Source organism: Halichoeres trimaculatus, unplaced genomic scaffold, assembly GCF_033239565.1.
Source record: "Halichoeres trimaculatus isolate MK-OKI-2021-1 unplaced genomic scaffold, fHalTri1.1 fHalTri1_scaffold_2, whole genome shotgun sequence".
Taxonomy (NCBI): Eukaryota; Metazoa; Chordata; class Actinopteri; order Labriformes; family Labridae; genus Halichoeres; species Halichoeres trimaculatus.
In genome coordinates, this window is record NW_027437180.1 from 19507803 (window position 1) to 19531246 (window position 23444).

Below are 23444 nucleotides of genomic sequence, written 5' to 3' on the forward strand. Positions count from 1 at the left end.
GGGAGGAAACTCTGTTTAATTAGTGCTTCCTCAGAGAGTGATCAGACTGACCAGCAGATTAACAGCAGCAAGAGGGGGGAGGAGAGGGTGGAGATGGCAGAGGGTGCACTAAGGTGTAAATTATATGGTTAAGTCCTGTGTTGACATTTTTTTTTTTTTTTTTAACAATCACAGCTAGTCAACATGAATTAATTCATTTTTATGTATGTGTTGTATGCACAATTTTTTTTTTGTTTGTTTTTTTTTTTGCAGAATCTCTCAAGTCAAAATAATCACTCCTGTAAATAATAAATAGCACAGTTGATATACTTATAGAGAGTCCAAAGGTGAATACATGCAGCTTCAGTTAATGGGTGATGTTATACAAGTAGTGTGACAGTTGTGCAGTAATGAATTACTTAAATCTCTATGTCAAAAACTCAATCTGATCAACGTTTTTTTTTTTTTTTTTTTAAGATTTTTAGTAAGAAAATAAAGCTACAGACATGCAGAAATGTTGAGGAGTCATTGTAGGAAGCCGGCATGTTCAGATGACAAAGATAGCGGAGAGTTTATTACAGAGCTAAGAATAGAGCTTGGTGATTACCAGTTTGACTCGAGTGCAAAAGCATCATGAATAAATTTGTAAGTTATTAAGTAAGAAAGTAAGGGAACGAGCAGTGAAGCGAAGGGGAACAGTACAATTTGATAGAATGGAAACAAAAATGTAAAGTTATCCTGAAAATATATTTTCAGTTTTTCTATTTGTATGAAATATGTTGAAACTTTACATCAAAATACATTTTCTAACACAGCTTCTGGTCTCTATGTCAAACTTAGACCGTCTCACTGGATCCCTGTGAGTTATGATCCATGCTGTGAGTTAGAGAATAAAACCTGTCACAAGTTTATTGAGACAAGTGAGCGTACGAGTGTGTTTATACAACCACAGCCGAGATAACTCTCCTGTCCAAACACAAGTGGAAGATGAGTACCCTGATTTTGTGACGGTTCAATGACATGATAAACACTTCATTATTGAGTAATTGCAACAGTCACAGTTTTCATTCAGCAGTGAGTGGAAGTTGGTTCTGCAGTGCAGTGATTGAAACGCTATCTCAGATAAGAAAGTGAGCAGAGGGAGAGAGCTGAGACCACATCTGAAGCAGGGCACAGATACCAACGGAGCTCAACTGATTAAATTACAAATGGGGGGAACAAAAGAGCAGTGAAAACGATAAGAGAGGGATGAATATGAATTTAATCAAATGAGCGGGACAGAGCAGATAACACAAATGAAAATGTGACTGATCAGAAGACTGATGGAAGGAGAGTGAGTAAATAACGATGCAAAGGAGGAGATGAAGCTCCAGAAGAGAAGAAAATACCAAACTGAGTCAGGTTCAACTCAGGGCCAGATGCATATATGTTCACATAAGAACTCTGGATCTACATATCATTGTGTTATGTAAGTCTCCATTCTCCCTGATCATGAATAAATCACTATAGGAGTTCTACTGATGTGAAAAAGGCCTTGAGTCACATGGCTTAATAATAAATGATGCCCTGTCTTCTGGACAGCAGATTAGTGGAATAAGATGAGTATGTCGATGCATGTGCGTGCGTGTGTGTGTGTGTTTGTCAATGATAAGTCCAGGAGTAGCTAAAGGCCAGCTGAAGAGCGATAGCTTTCTAATTAACCAAATTATCTAGCTGCCCATCACTAATGGGACTTCAGCAAGTGATTAAACCACAAGTTAAGAACTGTCAGGAGCGGAGGAGGATTGGAAGCAAGGAGGCAATGACAAAAGACAGTGAGTGAAAGAGGCAAAGAAGGGAAAGTAAGAGGAAAATTGTTGAAAGCAGAAAAAAAGAAGTTGGGAGATTATTGTGCAACAAATGAGGAATCTGGGTGTGTGGAGAAATGATAGGAGAGGAGCAAAACAACATAGCCCTTTGAGAAAACAACATTATGTAGGAGAAAGAGGTAGAGTGATTTATTAAAACAATCACAATACATTTGCAATTGTAGATGTCTATAACCAGTGTTGGGGGTATTAAAGTGATACCCCGGGATGGAACAAGTTGGGTCCTATCACAAGGTTCTCTTCATCCTAGCAGACAACCTGCATTTGTTTATATCTGGCACGCCACGTGCGCGGACTGATACACTCAGTGGCGAGCACCTCGTAGCCAGCTGTGGCTCTGCAGCAAAGGTAGCGCCGTTTTAAGACACGATAAGAACTAGAGCCTTATTTAGCGGTGTTTTTGTGTGAAAGTAACGCGCTGAAAATTCTCTAAATAAAGCGTGAATGCAGACTGATATCAGATTTTTTCAGTGGGAGTCCGTTTATTTGTGTTTTTGGTCAAGTAAAATATGGCCCCGTCTGAGCAGAGGAAACCGGCTGACAAGCAGGGAGGGGGTGTTTGGTGCGTGTGCCCTGGGCTTCTGCTGCACAAAATCACTGCTGTAGGGGTAATTCCTGCCCTAAACCTTGTGACAGGACCCAACTTGTTCCATCCCGGAGTATCACTTTGAGCTACAAAGTAATGGATTACAGTAACAATGTTACTATTATGGGTAACAGTGTAAAGTAATGCATTACGCCAAAAATATTGGTAACTACACTACTTTACTGGACTTTGGGAACGCACTTTCCTGAATTACTCAAGCCATTTTTGTGAGTGACACTTGCATGCATCCTGCCTGTGTGTTTGTTCCATTTCCATAGAGACTGAGTTGTGATGTTGCTGCTGGTGCGCACATGGGAAGACAAATTAAAAAAAAAAAAAGGTGAAGTAGAAATGGATGGAGTCAGAGATGGGGGGGTTCAGCCATTGACAATATTAACATTACTTTCAATTCATAGCTTGAAAGGACAAAAATATTGGTGTGAAATGCTCTCTATGCGAAAGGCGAAAGGTGTCTTTCAACAGCTGCCAACTTAATGAGCAGCCTGTTGAAGCATTTGACCTGCCAGCACCACACTCCAAAACTTGTGGTGAAACATCCTGCTCACTGCCAAAAGCACCGGTTGAAAGGCTTTTCAGCCTGGGCAGCATTGTTCTGACCCCAAGGAGGAACAGGATGTCAGATAAAGAAAGACTTTTACTCATGGAGTACAAACACTACTTTTTAGAATAGAGAAAAATGATAAACCTTATGGAATAAAATGCATCATATGTTTCCTAATACACTTACATTTTTGCCATGATTCCATGCAAACTAGTTTTGTTCTCAGGAATAGGCCCATATCCTTTAGAGACATTCCTTATTGAAAGTTGAAAATAAAGTGACAAAAGGGTGGTGATATTTGTCCTTGTATTTGCGTGGTAAATTTGGGCATTTATAAAAACTGAAAAGTAGAGTAGCTAGTATTGAAGTTACTTTTTAAACGCAGTAACTAGCAAATTAATCTCATTGCAATTTTCAGAAGTAACTACGAACTTGTAACTAATTACTTTTCTTAGAGAAACTACATCAGCACCGTCTATAACAACTATTTATTTATTTATTTACTTCCAAATTCAATTTTTCAGTTTTTCGCTTGAGGACATAAACTATTTCAACTTTGGGATCACCTCTTCCTTTTTTAAAATTTGGTCAACTTCAACATCTTGTTTCTAGATAAAAGATTCTTAAAACAAGACTTGTAGAATGAGATGAAGGTGTCACTTGTAAATGAGAGATACAGGATTAGTGCTGCACGATTTGGGGAAAAGGTGCAATTTGCTATAGGTGGACAATATTGCGATTGCGATTGTGCTTGCGATTTAATAAAACAAGTTGTGTCATGATGAGTCTACAGACTTGCTTGGTTATCATGGAGAAAAATCTGAATTGCATGTGCTGACATTGCGATTGCGATAACCTCTTTTGCAATTACGTAATTGCATGTGCTGACATTGCGATTGCGATTGCGATAATCGTGCAGCCCTATACAGGTTGAACTTAATATCCTTTGAATGTGTAACAGACTGCTGTTGTGTCTTTTAGAGAATGTAATAAACATCAAAATTGACCTTACCTTGATTTTAGTTCCTCAAGAAGCTCTTTAAACTACCGTAGCTGCACTATCAAATTACACACCCTCATGAATATCAGTATTGAATGATGGTCATTTCAGTGAGTCATGATGGCCACAGTTTTTAGCACTGATGTCAAGGGAAAAGGGAGATGACACAGCATCACACAGGGTTTAGAAAGTAAAGAAACCAATGATGAAATGAAGAGGGGACTTTGAAAAGACTGGAAAAGTACAGGAAAGATGTTTTACCTTGACGGTCATCTCAGCTACAAAGATGGCAGTAAAGATGTAGTTGGAAATTGTGAGAAACACCCTTTCCTGCAACAAAATAAAAGAGGAAAAAATTACTGACAAACAAAGAGACAAGGGTCCAAATGAGGTAGGGGGAACAATTAAAAGGGACAAAAAGAAGATGTAGAAACGCAGCTTGGGGAAAGCAAAATGATCTGCTGCATTTGGCACTCCAAAATAGGATGTAAAAATCACTGTCAGCTCTGCTCCTTTGCTTCAGTCTCCAAAAAGTTTAGTGGCATTGCTTTTCAGTGGATTTAATTAAATTTAAATCTTGTTGCCAGATTGCCAAATGCCAAATTTGAAAGACTTGTGCATCTTTAATGTGAATGCTTCAGAGCTTTTGATTTAAAAAGTGCTTACAACTCAATATTGTTGCTGTTGGATGAGAGGAAAGTTGTTTGATGCCAGAGTGCAGTGCTTAAAGCAATGAAAGCAAATTAGCTTTTTGAAGTAGATTAATTAATTTGAAGTAATTGCCAGCTAATAAATCATTTCGAGAAGTATGTTTTCACTGACAAGCGACGACTTGTTTACAAGGATTTCAATGAATCACTGCAACCCGATTATTTCATGAGAACATTCTTCTGTAAAATGTATATTTGACCAACATTTTCTCTCTGAAAGTAAATGAGGTAGATGTTCAAACAAAAACTAAGGATGAAGAGAAGCTTTACAGCATACAGATTGTCAATTTGTTAATGATAAAATATACTTGACTGATCACTTTTTCAGATTAAGAAAGTTTACATTCTTTATTCGAAAATCAAAAAGTGATGGAAACAAATTAATAAACTTTAGAACAGCACTGTGGTTAAGACCTGTTTTTATGGCCAAGATCCTACAAGTGCTTAGTAGCTTGTGAGTGGGGATATAAAACTGTGGCTCTTACCAGACTTCCCTGCAGTATCTTGGGCCTCTCCAGAGCCACTGTGATGCAGTTGAGAAAGATGAATGCCAGGACCACGTAGTCAAAGAGCTTATGAGCTATAATGGACTGGCAGAGCAGTCTGAACCTGTAACGAGAGAAAGAGGGCTCACGTTATAAAAGAGGATTGGGGTAAAATACATGATCCGCTCAGAAATCTTTCTCCTTCAGCGTACAGGTATTTCTGTTGAGGCAGCCTTAGCTCTTTTGCTGGGAGCAGTAATGTATTCTGCCTGATGATCTGAGACACTCAAAGCCCCTCTAAACAACTTTTGGTGTGTTTTGATTTAGGTGTCCCTTTGGATAAGACAATACATCGTATTGTTTCTGGTTTTAGCAGTGCTAAGTATACCCACCCAACAACACCCATTGAATTATAGCTGTGGAAAATTTACAAGTGAACATGTCCGCTGTGTGCTGCCACTTTATTTAACACCAATCCCCTAGCAACTGCTGGAGGCATTAACTTATTGGCTGCCGTTGATGCCTAAAGATGTCAATTATGTTTTTCAATGGGGTGGGCTGGGCGATCATGGAAGCGTATTTCTGACATAATTTAAATGAAAACGCGAACATAAAAATGAATAAATACACATTTTATTCCAATAAAGGAAATACATTTTCATTTCAAGAATATAGGTGCACTACTTGAGTCAATATTAAATTTTCATTATTTTCATTTTCAACTTCAAGTCTGCACATTATGTGACATAATTTAAGTTAAAAAATTAAGTGTGTTTGCAATTTAATTTTAAAGCAAAGGCCAACTTTACACTGGACATACTTCAAATGCAAACTTGAAAATGAAAATATGTTAAAGGAAATACCCGACTTTTCAGTCAAAAACAGGTCTTTTTGGTGAAAACAGCCTATGTTCTACTGCAGATTACTAAAGAATGGAAAAATGTAGAAACAAACGTATTTTCCTAGAGAAAGAAGAGAGTTTACTCTTTCTTTTAGTGGTTTCGTTAATTCCAGAAGTCCCGGTTTAAGATGCAGTCTGGGAGGAAAAAAAAGTTGAGACTATGTTCCTGCATAGAGACTTTCAATAGATTGAGAGATGTGCAGGTGTATAGCTATTTCTCATTACTCACAAAGTAATACCCACAATTGTAATTGCACTCTGCTTATAGTATCACTGGTATTGATAGTTGTAAACTGTCGATAAACTGCTGGCAACCAATCCCCCAAACACTTGCACCACCCCACACTGCTGGTCATTTGTAGTGTTAAATTGAAGAGATTTCCACTTAAACCTGATCTCCATAAGATTTAGTGACATATCACTGTTTTTTTCAATCACATGATGAAAACTTAGTGAAGAAGTTAAAACGTAATGCACAGACTTGTCTGCCTGCTTCATGTCCAACAGGCTTTACTCATTAAAGCGAGCGCTTGCTTACTTGAACATCCTCTTCTGGGCAAAATACTGTAACATAATAGAAGCTAGGAGTGGGTGTATCGATCTAAATATTGATAGTATCGAAGATGAGTATTGGTATCGGATCGATACTAGCGTGATGATATCAATACTGCAGTTTCTCTGTCTGTCGTCCAGCAATTTACTTTACTTTACTTTCCTGTGCAAATGGGGGGGGGGGCTTTTTGTTATTTTGCACTTGTGATTTTTTTTCCTAAACAATTGTAGTGGTAGAATAATTAATTTATTACTTTTATAAAGTTATAATGTTGTTGTATTGTTGTGGTTAGTTTTAAAAAAAAGCATTTTTAGAACCTAAAACCTTTATGCTGTGTTTTACCATAATCATAATCAACCAACTCAAGGCAAAATCACAAAATTATTCAATGATCTTTACATTTCATGTAAAAAGTATCGGTATCGGGGATACTAGACCTGTATTTACTTGGTATCAGATCCATACCAAAATTCCCAGTATCGCCCACCCCTAATAGAAGCGCTCTCTCTCTGCTTCTTGGTACATTTTAGGTGAGAAGGATGCAGTTAATTTCTTCCATGTGGAAAAAAGAAGTATTTCAAGGGTCTCTTATTCACAAAATTTTACAATAGCAAGTCAGTCCTTATGCTTATGATCTCCTGAACTTTAGCAGGAAACAAATCAGCAGCAAAATTTATGTCTGTAATAAGCAGCAACATTTATGTCAGTCTTCTTTAGCTTCAACTCCTTATGAGGGCTTCAATGTTTTTGTTTTATTATTATTTTATTTTATTTTAATCTACTGTTTCATTATACTTATGTAACCCATAGTTTTAAGAAAGGACTGTTGAAAGCAATCCATATGAATTCATATGTTGAAGCCTTGCATTTACCTTGGTGACTCTCTTGAGGTCTGCTAAATAACCAATATTCAAAAAGCTTTGTTATTTTATTTTAATTTTTTGTTAAGAGATCAGAGCAATGATGACCACTATGCTTTGGCTGGGAACATGTAAAAAACACAAGACTCATTTAGGCTTCTATGTGAACTTGACACCAAACTGAAAACAAGAAAAACGGTAGCAGCTGACAGGGAGTTCAAGTAATGATGCTATGAAGGAGGAAGTCTATTGGATATTTTGTTTCCATCCACTGATGACACCTACTATTGAAAGGGCTTTCTTTGAATAGACTTTAAACCCTTACACACCTGCAGTGTTGTTATCAAGTCATCACTTCTAGAGCCAGTAAAAGCTGTAAGCAGCTTGTAAGTATAATCCTACACACTTCCTCTCTTCTGCCAGCTACAGTGTGAACTGGAGACACCTTCTGCTGCACCTGCTCTCTGAGTGAGAAAATCAATTGCTCAATCTAGCTGCTTTCCTCCAGACCTGGCAACCCTGTCCCTTTATGTATTGATTTAAATCTGGCAACCCTGTCCCTTGATATCGATCTTGACTGGCACTACTGCTGGCGTCTGCACTCATCCTGCCAGAGACACACCTACAGTCGTTGGCTTGTTTCTCTACGTGTTTATTTGTCTTCTTCTCCCTCTTTAAAGCTGCTTGGGTGCACTTGTTAAAGCACATACACACGCACACACACCCTTAACACATACTGTGCACCATTGCATAAACAAGACCAACCAATACATATGCTCACACTTTCCTACAAACACATATGTGAAGTCATCCACAAACACATGCAGGAACATGCGATGCAACACAAGCAGAGATAAAGCCTTGCATCGGTTTACACACACTGCCAACACACACAGCGCTTGCTTGACAGATGGCACCTGCCAGAATGCCAAAACACAGCCCTGGGGCCCGGCTTCCCTTAAGTGGCTATCAGCACACGGGGAATCGGGTGAGTGAGCAAGTGGATGACTGAGTGATTTTTCTTTCATGTTGCTTTCAGGGGCGTCCCTGACAGCAATGCATCCAAGGCTGGGAGAAAACATAATAACAGAGACAAACACACAAACACACATACAACTCTGAGCTCAGACTCAATAACGCTGTCTAGGGAAGAAGAAATGGCTTGAAGGAACCACACAGTGATATCACTTTAACAAGCCCTCTGTGAAACCAGGAGACAGGAGTTTTCTCTCAGAGAACAGACAAATGGCTTGAATGTGCTGCTCTCCATTCATCCACATTATCAGGACAAAGCTGGGAACGTTAGCTAATAGTTGTTTTCAGTGCTACTGGTCTTTTGTGTCTACTCATCTTTCTATACTTGATGTGCAGCCTCTTGGTGAACACAGTGGCTTAGGAAAAAAAAAAAAAAAACAACACCAACAAAGTATACTTTCATATACTGACACAGCAGAGGAGCTTCTTGAGGCATCTTTGGTCTTGGAAGTTAACTTTGTTACACATTTAGTTCCAGATTGATGTTGATTGAATATTGTAAAACTAGGAAATATTTAATGGGATATTTATATTACTTACTTAACTAAGGTTGGAGATTCTTAAGCCCTTTGCACACCAGACGCAAATTCTTGAGCAAATATTTCAAATGTTGTTATTATAATGTTTATTTGCAAGCTTTCACACCGGCAGCGTTCTTTGCTGAGCGAAATGGCAGCTGTTATTTTTTTGGATCAAGGTCGATTTTTTCAAAGTTTCGCTTGCAACGTGTATATATCCAACCAATCAAAAGGCTTGTTGTTGACAAGTCACATACCAAAACATTCAACATTGATTGTGTTGTTGTGCCTCAGCATCCAGTTCTTCATGGCAGCCTACATTAAAACTACATAGATAGACAACAATTACAAAGATATCGTACGGAGGAGAATAGCTGCGGAGATTGAGTATGCTGCCTCCAAGTTTTTCGCTATTTCGTGCCCTTAATTCACGCCACTGTTGGTGTGCAAAGGCTTTAAGGACTCTAAAGCAGAGTTATGAAGGCTAGAGATTCACAACAAGAATAAGACACAAGAAAAACCTGAAAGGATCTTAAAGGTGATTTGAGTCACTGTCAATCAGATTCTAAAACTGATAAGAGGAGATTTGGGAAGGTTTAAGTACACATGCACACACACACACACACAAAATAATAATAATTAGAAAAAGCCTCTTGCTGAAAAGGTTTCTATTTCCCTTTATAACCAAGCCTATCCAACAGTAAAGCACCGAAACTGGACATGCCATTAAAATTTACGATTTACGATTAGTGTAGTCATTCAATGAGGTTTAATTGTCCACCTACTTGTTCTGAGGGGAGAACATGTAGATTGACCACTCTTCTCTGGTCTCGCACCAATCTGGCTTATAAACTTCCATCATCTTCTGGATACGGAAGCACAAACTCTGAAAGGGACAGGATGAGAGAAGAGAAAGGGATGATGAGACAGGCAGAAAGTTAAGGAACTAAATTAGCAAAATAATAGGTCATCTTTCATGGGAAAATGTTTTTTGTTTGTATGTTTTTGATTTAAGGAGAATGTCTCATAGTTTCTTTGCATTTAGGATTATCAGAGATATTGCTAAAATCGCAACATGCTTGCCACCCAGAGCTACAGCAATACAATTTTTGTATCTTTTCCCATAACTCTCCACTTCTTTTTTTCTTAAAAGAGAAAAGTTTTAGAATAGATTCGACAGGTTGACTCAAATTAATGTAGGATGGAAAATGACTGCAACAGCAGATGGAGGAGAAATCAATGTTGTTGCCTTAAAAAAAGGTTTTGCGACATTTTTTATAGTATTAGCTGAACATAATGTGATAACAGAGAATTTCCAATTTTGTACCCCTAATAGCCCCCTGTATAAAGCCTTTAAGCTGCTTCCTTATTATGGGCAACAATAAAAAAAAGATATCAACAGCTCATTTATAAAACTACTGTATCCAGTTTAGCACCATGTCTAAGCATAAACTGTGCTAAAGGGCATTTTTAAAAGTTGTTTCAGGAGGTAAGGCTCATATAATTTTGCCATTGAGGATTTTACTCTCCATAAAGAACTCACATAATCTGTCTCCTCATCCAGGTCTGCTCTGTCCTTGCGAGGATTCACTTGTGGATAAACCTCAGCAAACAAGTGAGTGTTTGGACCTGGTGTTTTGCCATTGCAATCCCTGTGGTCCACTCCAAATCCACTACCAACCACGGAGCCCCCTGTAATGGACCCCCCTGCCCCTGATCCACTCCTCCTCCCAGGGTGTGGATCAACAGGGGGCAGGCCTGGGGGTCCTGGCTGTCCACCTGCCTGGAGTAGCTCGGGGAGCTCCAGGGAAAGAGCCCGTCGATCCCTCCTCCCAGAAAAGTGCCTGGAGAGGAAGAGTGGAGGTGGGGGAGGATGATGAGGAGGGACAGGATGATGGGAGTGGGGTGGATGGGAGAGAAGGGACTCCTGCTCAGCAGCATAGTAGGAGTGGGGGGATCGGGTGCTTTGAACACGGAGGCTCCCTCCCACCAGGGGACCCCCACCAAACCTGTAGCTCCTCCGACCCAGGCTGTTTGAGCTGGACCTGCAGAGTCGAGGGGTCAATTTATTGGTTAAAAAGTAATCAATCATTAAAAATAAATAAATACAGTCTTAAGTGTGAGGGGATCGATCGTGAGGATAGTATGAGTATAAAAATCAGAAAAGTATGATACGTGATACTATATCTGTTAAAAATCAATGCTAATTCAATGAACATAAATGTCAGTTTACCTGCGGCTCCAAGCAGACTGTGGATGGAAAGGACGCCCCCAGTTATGGTAGTTGGAGCTGCGACCATGACGCTGGAACATACATTAAGCACTGATTATCAAACTGTAACCAGTGGAACACAAACTAAGAACCACATAGCTGGATAAAACAAGGGGGGAATATTGTTGACATTCTTGGGATATGGCCACTGAGCTTAATTTCAAGTAGGAAAGAAGGGATCATGAAGAGGTTGAAGATATGATGCAAATCAACGTGGATTCACTGCCCTGATGTCAAAACAGAAACTATTCAAATGCTGAAAGCTTGAGAGCCTCTAGAAAGACTCAGTAACATGTAGTGGATCACCCCATCTGACACTAGCCAAAATGGCATTTCAGACATAAACAGCTTGCTTGTAAAAAATACTTAGGGTGCATCTCAGAGTGATAAACGGAAGTCTCCTCTCTCCTCTGTGGCACCAAAAGTACTTTCTGAGTTGCCATTTTGAAGGCTGTCCCAAAGCAATAATTTTGCTAGGAGGACAGAGTAGGGAGAAGGGAGGAGACTGATGGGAGGAGTTATGATCGAGGAAACACGAGAGGTGGCTTCACAAGCACAACAGAGTTTAATGAGAGAGAAAAGAAGAACTGAAAACTGTCAATGAGGATCGTTCAGAAATGGTCATAAATTTGGGAATAAAAAGTGTTTTTTGTGACCTTAAAGTGATACTCCGGGATGGAACAAGTTGGGTCCTATCATAAGGTTTAGGGCAGAAATTACCCCTACAGCAGTGTTTTTGTGCAGCAGAAGCCCAGAGCGCACGCACCAAAGACCCCCTCCCTGCTTGTCTGCCGGTTTCCTCTGCACTCAGACGGGGCCAATTTTTACTTGACCAAAAACACAAATAAACAGACTCCTACCGACAAAAATCTGATATCGGTCTGCATGAACTGGCAGACGAGCAGGGAGGGGGTGTTTGGTGCGGCTGCTCTGGGCTTCTGCTGCACAAAATCACTGCTGTAGGGGTAATTTCTGCCTTAAACCTTGTGATAGGACCCTTCTATCACAGGAGAATCTTCCTGAGACACAATAAACTAGATTATATTAATAATTTTCTGAGTTCACGATCAGATCTAGTGCTCTAGATAAAGGCTAAATAATTAATAAATATTCTAATATTGACACATTTTACCAGTAAAGTGATCTGTATGTTTCTAAACAGAACACAGAATAAACAGAAAGCAGGTTTTTCTTCATGTATGTTTCTTAAACAGGTCAAAGGAACAGACAAAGCTCTGTTACTGTTTACCAGAGTTACGATTACAGTGCACAGACAAACAAACAGCTTTTAGGGCTGACTGACAGATCCAGTGGTGATCAGATGATGTAGTCATCACTGAAACATGTCGCTTCCTGTGATGCCCCAGAGGAAAGGATGTGCTGTTGCTCTAAAAACAAATCTCTTCAATTACTCTCTTCTCTCTTCATTTCCTTGCGCTTCTCCCATGCATCTCTGGTGGGAGAGACTAAGACGCAAGTGAACAACGCAAGTGGAGTAAGGGAGGATGAAACTCTGGAGCTTTGAGACGCACCCCTAGTCTTGTTGCTGATGGGATTGCTTTTGTAGGTCAAATAGAAGCTTCAGTATTAATTTCAGTCTCTTTTAAAACCAACCAGGAACTCTTCCCAGATTCTTTAATGCGATTTTTAAAATAAATCTGGGATAGGTTGTACAAAAGAAAGTATGTGCAGGACGTTTTTTGACCCTCAAGAAAAGTGATCACCTGGTAGTACATGCCCTTGCAGAACTTGTAATATGGAAGCATACAGATATAGTGATACATAAAAGATTGTTACTTTAGCAGATACATTCAATAAGTAAATGGCTCTTCATATGGAGTATGAACTGCTTCACAGAAACTCTAGTGCAAGCAAACTGTCATCAGGTATAATAAGTAAATCCCTAAGTGCCGGTAACACCCATGAGGAACATTACCAGTTCTGTTTGTGTCCGCATGTTTAATCCTCTCAGCATGACAGACCTAATTACATGTTTTATCCGTAGAAACATACATGTCAGCGATCACAAATCTACCAGAGAAACCATGCATCCGTCTCTATAGTAACTGAATTGAAGCTCGGACTCTGGCTGTTAAATAACACCTCAGTCCTCACAGAAACTGCACTGCGGATCACTCAAGAGGAATATTAAGAGTCGTGTGTGTGTGTGTGTGTGTGTGTGTGTGTGTGTGTGTGTGTGTGTGTGTGTGTGTGTGTGTGTGTGTGTGTGTGTGTGTGTGTGTGTGTGTGTTTGTGTGTGTTTGTGTGTGTGTTTTACACAGCCAATATGACTGTCAGGAGAATTTGTTCCACACCGTACAGCATAAACCACAGACAGCAGCTGGTACTAATGGACTGTTTGTCATGTAGTCAGTCTCTAAACACGCTGCAACTACAGCAACTGTCCTCCTATACAAAAGTGTCATTCAAAGGGGGAGAATTGGATGAGACCATCTAATGTTTATCCGCATATTCCCCTGTATCTGTGAGCTAATGCAATGTGTTGCTGAGCAAACAGCTTTTCTTCCAGATACTGAATGCTGCTTATTGTGTTTTAAAGTGCTATTGATTTCTGTCTGGGTACAATTTTGCTGACTCTAAACTGAGGATAAATACTACACTGAAAACACATTTTACGGATCCCGGTGTTGTGGTCAAGAAAGAAGATGAAGTGGGAGATTTAAGGTAGAAAAAAAAGGTCCTTTGTAAGATATAAAATTTCAGTTTTTTAATTTGTTTTGTTTTGTTCAGATAACTTGCTTTTCCCCCGTTTTTTGGGAGGTTCACTGCTGCACAGCTGGCTAAAGCACAAAACATGGCAGAGCTGTCGTCACATCAAGTCTTTATATCACAGCCTCTGTCTTACACTGCATAGATTAATGTCCATGCACATTGGCTGCTCTTATCATTTTTTGGAAGGTGTGACAGCTTAAAATGTTACCCTGTTAAATGGTGACTTATGAAAGGTATACTCTTCTGCTTATTTGACTTTTTAAGCAATTGTACATGCTGATGTACCTTACTTTGTATTAAAAAAAACAATATAACACTTTTACCTCAATTGACCTTATAAAAATTTTGAATAAATGTACTTCCCACTTCTGTTTGTTTTATAAGTTAAAAGTAGATCCTCACTGCACTATGTAGCATTGCCCCCAAAAATTGTTTATACAACACACATTTGATTTCACTCCCAATAAGGCAAGACACCAATTAGACTGATAAAGAAAATGCCATTGTGCAGCAAGAAGAGGGAGCGAAGCATCAGTCACCCTGACTTTTATCTGAGCCTGATCAGCAGTGCTAGATGAACTGTTCAAGACAGCAGAACAAACAAACCACCCACCAGACAGATAAAGAGATTCAGAATTCAAGTGTGACTTCATCAAAGAGAAGGAAAAGAAACATGAGCTGCTGATAAAACTTCAGAAAACTTCACTTGAAATCATGAAAATTTATCATGAGCTTGCCTGATGCTGATTTATGTGATACTTTTGCTCTGAGTGATGTGAATGGTGCCTTCTTGTACCAATTAGCCTGGAGCACTCAGAGAGCAGAGTAAGAGACATCACAGAGAAGTGGATCTCCCACGCCCACTGTGTTTAACATCATAACCTCTCAAGTGAAAGCCTCACTAGAATTAAATTTTATCCTCTTCCATCTTTCGTTTACACTCCTCTGTGTTCCCTTCAACATCTCACTGTCATGTGATGCCTTTGTTTCACGTTCAAATTTTCAAACAGCATACTATTGTAAAGTTGTAGAAATCCTTGGATCAGTCTGTAATCTGCTCAAAACAGTTTATTTTGAAATAGCTCAAGACTTGCTGGATAAGGTCATCACGTAAGGAGCAGAGGGCCTAAGATTGACATCTGCAAAATAAAGCATTTGGGACAGAGCCTGAACTAAGGGCTTTCTTAAACACTAGTGTGATATAAATAGGGATCGTTTCAGCCTTAAATCACGTAACACCTCTAAGGAGTTACCAGATGAACAGCATAAACCCTAAAAAGCATGATACTCTCTTTAGCATACTTTTCTTTTGTCTCTACACTGGGACACTGTGATTACAATTTATGTTTATTGAATAGAACATATTTCAGCTGCATTACTGGCATACACAACTGTAAACTTAAGTCCAATAGGATTTGCAATTCAGTATTTTAAGTTACTTCTGGTTTTTACAAGTTCCTGGCCCGGGTGGATTTATGTTGCAGTTTGCCGCTTAGCAAGATCACCAACAGTTTAGCAGTCTGATTTTCATGTATCTGTTGAAAGGCTGTGTCATAAGTGATGGAGGACTCATTACGGTCTGGAGAAAATCTGGAAAACTTAACCTGCTCATTTCTGACAAATCCAGATAAAGGCCTTTCTTCCTCAAAATAATCTGAAGTGGTCATACACAAAACCCATCTCTTTGTGGTAGCTTTTGATACCAGATAAGAGGGACATTGGGACATCTGCAGCACAGGCCCCCAAGGAAACTGGAAACAGTCGGTTCCTGCTCAACCTCTACACTGCAGACTTCAGCTACCACACAGAGAGCTCTGCCATTGTTGGCATCATCACCCGGGGGACAACAGGGAGTACAGAGAACTGCCCCAGGATTTTGTAGTTTGGTGCCAAAGGAATTACCTCCAGCTCAATGCAAGCAATGCCAAAGAGCTGGTTGTGGACTTCCAAAGAAGCAAGCTCCCTCCTCCTACACTGGGGAACATCCAAGGAAGAGATATTGAGGTTACAGAATCTTATAATTACCTGGGTGTCCACATTAATAATAAACTGAAGTGGTCAGCCAATTCAAACGCTCATTACAAGACAGAACAAAGCAGACTGTTTCTGCCTGGGAGACCCTGGTCTTTGGGTGTAGAGGGGGCTTTTCTGAAGTCTTCTTTGACTCTGTGGTGGCATCTGCCATCTTCTCTAGAATAGTCTGTTTGGGCAGCAGCATCTCTGCTCCTGACAGGAAGACACTTAAAGGGCAACTCCGGTTTTTTGACACCTGGACCTTATTTATAGGTGTGTGCATGCTCATATACTCACTCAGACAAACATTGTGCAGCTCGGAGTCCTTCAGAAGTTATTTAGATCCAACCGATTTTAGCCACACTTAGCTGGGGCCACGGCAAGGGAGCTTCAATGCGGGACATAATCTCTGCAAAATCGCTCATTTCGGCTATATTTTTTCATCCATCACTATCCATCGTTATCACAAACACACTCCCCTTCTGTTGCCATAGGCGAACACTGTCCACAAGCACATCATCAGTTTGCATTGAGTCGTGGACGTGTTCCTGTTTGTTGTTGTCGAGCCAGCTCTTTGTCTCTCTCCGTGTACTCAGGCTCAAACCGGTAAGGACAACCGTCAAACTTGAAGTCGTAGTCTGAAGACTGTAGACGAGCTGACTTTATGATAACACTGCCGATGAGCGATTTTGCAGAGACTATGTCCCGCGCTGAAGCTCCCTTGCCATGGCCCCCGCTAAATGCGGCTAAAATCGGTAAGATCTAAATAACTTCTGAAGGACTCCGAGCTGCACAATGTTTGTCTGAGTGAGTATATGAGCATGCACACACCTATAAATAAGGTCCAGGTGTCAAAAACCGGAGTTGCCTTTTAACAAACTGGCGAAGAAGGCCACTTCTGGGCTGCCCGCAAATCACAAATTTCATATGAGCTCAATTCCGATATAACCCTTGTCTCAGAAAAGGATCACAGAAAATAGCTTTATCAAAAGCATCTATCCAAGGTAATGATCAGGTGTACAGTGATAAGATCCTCAAGCTTGATGTTGGCTGATACGTACCAGTGAGAGGGAGCGTCTCTCCAGGCTGCTCTTGCCCACACTCATCACACTGCTCTTCCTGGACTCGAAGGTGAAGCTCTGCCTTTCTGATGAGTAGGACCCCCTGGGCCCTGAGAGAACACCAAGCTCCAGGTGTCCATTGGGCGTAAGTGTGCAAATCCTTGGGTCTTGAGAAAATTGAAGAGAATTAGCCATTTATTTGTTTACATGCAACACATCTCCTTTCTTGGTTATTTTTGGTTAGAAAACATTCTTACACTGTTTAACATCATTTGTCTACCTCCAAGGCAGTATGGTCTTACTATACAGAGAGGTATGCAGGTAGGTGCATGTAAACACCCTAGCAATTCACAGCAATGGTTTTCATACCAAGGATGGAAATGCCAAGTTTATCACAGCCACTAAAAACGGCTTTTAGCCTCTTTAAAGACAGCTACAGGATAACTGCCTGTTGGTTTTATGTTTAATAACTCAAAATATAAAGAGTTCTAAAAAAAAAATTCAAGCCTGCACAATGCATGTTGATTGAATGATAAGGTACTTAGACCCTGACCACTTTTTGAACCACGCTGTTAACATGTTTATATATGCTGTATTGTCTTTTTGAATTGGTGTTTATGTGGTTTCCAGTTTTTCTGCAGCAAGCCCCAAGAGAAATCTCAAGGAACTGCAGTTTTTAACATTTCTGGATGAATGTCTCAAAAGGCCTTAGTCCTAAAAAAAAAAACCTTGAAATAAAGTTTATAATTGACCTGCTGTTAAGTGTATTAGAATAAACTTTACGCCTTCATCAATTTATTCTCTTCTTGAGAGATATTTGCAGGTGAAGAAAAGGAATATCAACCACAACCAACAGTGAAGTTTCAGCCACAAGAAAAGGTCAGCTATGTTGGCATGACTAAGGAAATAAGGAAGTGGTGGCTCAATATTTTCGCTGAGCACTAATCCACTGAACCACTGGAAACTTCTAGAAAGTCTTTGGTCAAAAACTATGGAGCTCTGCTGAGCACAAACAAAGCGATACAAATGAACACATTCACCTAACCTTTGCTATGATGTGTTTTTTGGTTGAACTATTCCCTGTCGTATGTGGAAAAAATAATATTTTACCCACGGTTCACTTCTTTAGCTTCTTGAGACAAAAAGAGAGATAAAGGTCAAAAATTCAGAGCGAGGTAGAGGAATCAAAGCTCACTTCCCACATAAACAAAAGGTAAAGGAAAAGAACCAAAGGTACCACCTCTGTGCTTATGAGTGAACCGACCGACAAAAACCTTGTGTTATTTCCATGCATAAAGAACGCTTGCTCTGCACAGCAGAGATCACATAGCAGAATCCCACTCACACTGCAAACAAGTGTCTCAACTCGTGTTTAATCCTCTCTGAACTGTGCTGTTTAGATGAAGGCTGTATGGCAGGAATGGATTCATTGTGAGCTCTGGATAAAGATAGAGCTCAGTCATATTACAATACGACTATCTATTCTGTGAGTTTTAGCAAGTTTGTAAGCCTCTGGCACACAGCTTGGTCTTACTTTGGTTTTCTCAGGGTTGAGCACATTGAATAAGCTCTAACAAAAACAAAGACTGCTGGCTGAAATTTAAGATGCAAGCAGATTGCTGGGCATGTTGTTCTGGTTTGGCCTGAATGGAAAATTCTGTGTTTTGAATCATGGTTTTAATGGGGATTGGAATTATAAGACGAAACCGGGCAAAATCTGGGGTTTAGCTTAAATCTTAAAAACACTTTTTATGGTGAGGTTAATGTTCTCCAAAATGCCAGAGGCATAGATATTGTAGTCATTCGTTTGCTTCAACTTTCTGAATATTTCCAAATTCAGTCATTCAGACATCCCGACTCCTGGTATGTCTAGTTTTAAAATAATGATTTTAAAAAATGAAGTACTTTAGATTGTTTCCAAAATCTAAGAACGCCCCATGGGAGCCCATGTTAGAATTGCAAAAGAATTTAACACTTTTACAGCCTGGCACTCGATATAGTTTTGGTCTTGCATTGGTGTGACAAAAAAATTATTTGTTGATGTTTGCCAGCTGACAAGGCCTCAAACTCTTTGCCAGATTACGCAGAAGTTAGTTAGAATCATCATTATTATGAAGTGACCACCATGTCTTGCCTCCACAACACCCCATCGGAAACCAACAAGTGATGTTGGTAACATCCCAGTTATATGCAGTGGACATTGGACTATCAGAGTTGACCTGTAAGATAGAATGGTGTCTCTCTTCGAATTTCAAGTAGCATAGAGCAAGATGAAGAATTTAAGTCATTTCACAATTTGTAAATTAAATCTAAAAATTACTGCAGATCTAACCAGTGTTAACATTGTAGGGTAAAAAAAAGAGTGTCAAAGAGACATAGATATTTACTAGTTTAAACAAATAAGGTTATTTCAGTGGAGAAAAAAAATCAGACATTTCTGGCCTCTCTTAAAACAACCTTTAAACAATGAACTTTGCCCCCCTTTGTTTCCACTAAAAAACACAACTTTGCAGAATCAAGGCAAGTCCTACTGATGTCCTGTGCCTCCCAAAGACTGACTGAAGAAGAATGAGTAAGAAACTGCTTATTCAGTGTCGGGGCTTCATAGCTTTATTCGATGTAGTCACTTCGCCTGGCCTAAGGTGTTGACCTCTGAGCATCATGAGGCTCTCAGTATCAAACCTATTAAGGATGAACACTGAGGGGTCATTTTGAGACTTGGTTTGTCAAGTTTAAAGCCTTTCACCTCCTGATTGCATGTCCTTGACTTTTAGATGCTTTTGATTGATAATGTCTGCTGAAAATAAGGTTTGATGCCATCAGCTTACCAGACAATTTTATGGAGTCGTGTTTCTCACTTTCATCATAGTTGGAGGAGGAACGGTCATCATCCGAACAAGAACGATTGGCATCCCCCTAAGGAAAACAAGAGCAAGAGGCGAAGATGAAATCACAGGGGATTAGAGGGATCCTGGCTTTCAAGGAGAAGACAGATTTAAACTCAAGGCTGAGCATAGTTGACTGTTTGGCTTCAGTTGAAATACAGACTTATTCCTCCCAAAAACAGAGGCTGAGGTTATCCAGATGGCACATGTCTCTGTCCTTGGAAAAAAGAGATTAAATCTAAAAGAAAAAAAAAAACACTCCCAAAGCTCTGACACAGTACTCTGGTAACCCCTCAAGAACCGGATTTCCACATTTATTCACTATGAGAAAATCTGGAGTAAATCAGGTCAAAAATCCCTTGTGTGTACTCGTACTGGTAGTTGCAATGTGGATGAGTGGAGCCTGAGAGGGAAAAGACGTCAGGGGGAAAGATGTGAGAGATACTAAGTTAAATACTAAGGGCTGTATTTTTTTTTTTGGCATTTAAAAATGATCAATCATATTCCCCAGGATTTACTTCAGTGTTTCCCCTCTGACACACAAATCATAACCACATACTACATGAATATGATAATGCTCTGATCCGTGTATGAAACCTCAGCTGAGTTACTCAACCGCTCTACAATTTTTCCGACAATCCATCTGGGAGTTTGACAGCTGATGGCAGATTGACAGCTTCATTTTCCAGTGTTTTCCACTGAGATCGACAGCTTTACAAAATTATACTCTTGTGTTTAATGCACCCTTATTATCTGCTGTTACAGCCACTCGGAGGTATCATAGCTGCCATCCACATTTTAATTATCATTTTTCCTGCACAGGCAGTATTTTATATCCTTTAAAACCTAATTTAGTGTCACTCACTGGATTTCATGCCATTTACTGGACATGTTGGCTTATTGCACACATAAGCTTGAACATATGATAGAGTGATGTTGAGTATGAACATAGAGTATTAAGACACTCACTATATCAATTAATGTATTTTTGATATATGGTAACATTGTTATGAATACATTTTAAGGGTTAATACAGATTTGGAAATAGATTTCTCAGCATGGTTAAGGGAATGTTCAAAAAAGGTAATATCACACTGTAGACGTACTGATTGTCCTATTGACAGCGATGTCATTACTTAGTTAAATGAAAGGGGCTTTAAGTGAAGGTGTCAAAAATGGTAATACATCGTTTAAACTGGTTTTAAGGTTGTCACAAGGTGTACAATTACAGGGAAGAGCAAGTCTGCTCATTTCAGTACTCTGTGTTCAGTGTTTGACCTTTTCTGTTCTGACTGAAATGATACTCTGAGAACAAGAAGAGCACAATTTTTAAGCAAACTGTTTAAAAGGGGGGTTCAAAAGGTTAGCACATACCGTGGCTGTGAAATACTTCTCACAGTGAGACTATTCAGAAATCTCTTTGTGCTGTGCTATACCTGAGATTATTTGGAAGCTTTTTATTTCAGAAAAAAATCAAACCCTCAAATGTGACTGGATCTTCACTGAACTCCTAAAACTAGAGAAGAGAGACTCATCTTAGCTGTAAATACAAATAAGTAACGAATGCATTAACTTATTAACAAAAAAATTCTGTTAGCTGTGTTTACATGTGCAGCTTTTCTTCAAGCTGACTGACGTGATGGTATTCTGATGAAAGGTGAAAGGTTTGGCACCTGCATGTTTTTTCCCTCTTTTTTTAACAGTTTTCTACCCTTTGTTTGAGCAGTAAATCATGTGGAGCTACTATTGGGGAACCAGATGGACAGTATAAAGCCTTAGGATGGCAAAATACCCTCTCTTTAAGCTGTTAAGGTCACCGCCAAAGGTTATAGTCTTTAGTCTTCAGAAGCATAGACAGATGAATGTCATCTGTCCACTGAGGAGGATGCTTTGCGCATTACAGAAAGATGGATTGATGACATGCCAAACAAAGAAGGACAAAGTTTGAAAGTTAAAAGGAGTCCACAGAAAAAGTTGTGGCATCAACTTTAGGGCTGTGTTTAATCTATTCCAGTACTGTATTACAAGTAAAGCTAACAGCTTGTTCATTTGCAATTTAGCTGGAAAAGAGATGATGCCATGGATCATTTGTAAAACACCATCTCTCTAAATGTACAGACATGGAGAACAAGCTTACATTCCTAAAGCCATTTGGCAATCCCTCTCTTACCTCTGCTTGGAATCCTTCAACCAAGATGGCCACCAGCAGGTTAAAGAGGACATAATTTCCAAAGGTCATGAGGGCAACAAAGTAGAGAGCAGCAACTGGGGACGTGGCAGCCATGCCGTTGTACAAAACTGCATTCCAGTCCTCCTGCGTCAAAATCTGTGGGAATAACAGAGGGAGGAATAATTTACCTAACTTGTTAATTAGCCAGTTAACTACACAGTTATTACATCCTATAAAGTTTTGCATACCGGTTCAGAATATTTCCAATTCATTTGCAATAGGTGTGTCATGTGCTGACACTGTTGAAGTTAAGAAAGAAAGAACAGGGACGTTTGCTGGGGTTTATCACACAGTCAAATGTGGATTACCTGGAAAACAGTGACGATGGCCCAAAGCAGAGAGTCAAAGTTCTTCCTGTCTGGTACAGTGTCGCCAGTCTCTGTCTTGAGACTGAACTTGCAGCCAAAGATGTGCATTCCCAGTATACTGCAACACAAAAACACAGACTTTGATTGTTTTAACTTAAAATGTGTGGTATTCAAAATACAAACGACAACTGTGTCTTTGCAGGTTTTTAAAATATGATAAACACTAAGTAATGTACTGAGGAAACATGGGTGGCAATGGATGATTTATGCTTCAAGTGGTCTGAGTTGTTTTAGATTTTATGCATGTTGCTTTTGGAAACCAGCCATGTGAGTCACTGGTAATGTCTGGTGGTTGGGTTGTGCCTCATGAGGCTAGCTCTGGAGTTTGACTCCAACTTGGGCCTTCTTTTCCACATGTCACTCCCCACTCTCACACTGTTTTTTGCTCTATCCACCTCTCTAAATAAAGCCATAAAAGCAATGGTTGAATAAGACTGAACTTGCAGTGCCTGGTTGCAAAGGATTGACTCCACCCTGGAGGTCTTGTTGTCGCTGCACAGTAAACAGCAAAATCAAAGACTGAATGGGTCAAACTGACAGATGTAGAAGTGAAACATTTCTGCACTATCTAGCATTGGAAGTAGTAATGCCAGGATATTAACCTTACAATTGAAATTGAGTTTCTTCTTTAGAAAAAAATGTGTACTTGCACTCTGCATGCACAAGTCGTGGTTTTATCGAATCCAAATTAATCCCTTGCATGTTGCTTATACTATGTTCAGGGTCCTTTATTCTCACAAGAGCTTACAAAAAATGTTCTAGGAGTTCTCTGGAAAGAAGTAAACCTGTAAGTGAGGAAAAGAAGGTTGAACTGAAGTTCCCCGA

The 23444-nt window shown here is 39.7% G+C and overlaps 1 protein-coding gene across 1 annotated transcript in view; it reads right to left on the bottom strand.

Moving 5' to 3' along the window:
- Positions 1 to 23444, bottom strand: part of cacna1ib (calcium voltage-gated channel subunit alpha1 Ib) — a 156584-nt gene that overhangs the window by 61056 nt on the left and 72084 nt on the right. Inside the window, exons 11-19 of the mRNA XM_074686023.1 lie at positions 22560 to 22677; positions 22192 to 22347; positions 19965 to 20052; positions 17137 to 17303; positions 11291 to 11361; positions 10601 to 11102; positions 9843 to 9943; positions 5191 to 5314; positions 4257 to 4325 (exon numbers count right to left, since the gene is read on the bottom strand). Coding sequence (XP_074542124.1) covers positions 4257 to 4325; positions 5191 to 5314; positions 9843 to 9943; positions 10601 to 11102; positions 11291 to 11361; positions 17137 to 17303; positions 19965 to 20052; positions 22192 to 22347; positions 22560 to 22677 — 1396 coding nt within the window. The remainder of the gene's footprint in view (positions 1 to 4256; positions 4326 to 5190; positions 5315 to 9842; positions 9944 to 10600; positions 11103 to 11290; positions 11362 to 17136; positions 17304 to 19964; positions 20053 to 22191; positions 22348 to 22559; positions 22678 to 23444) is intronic.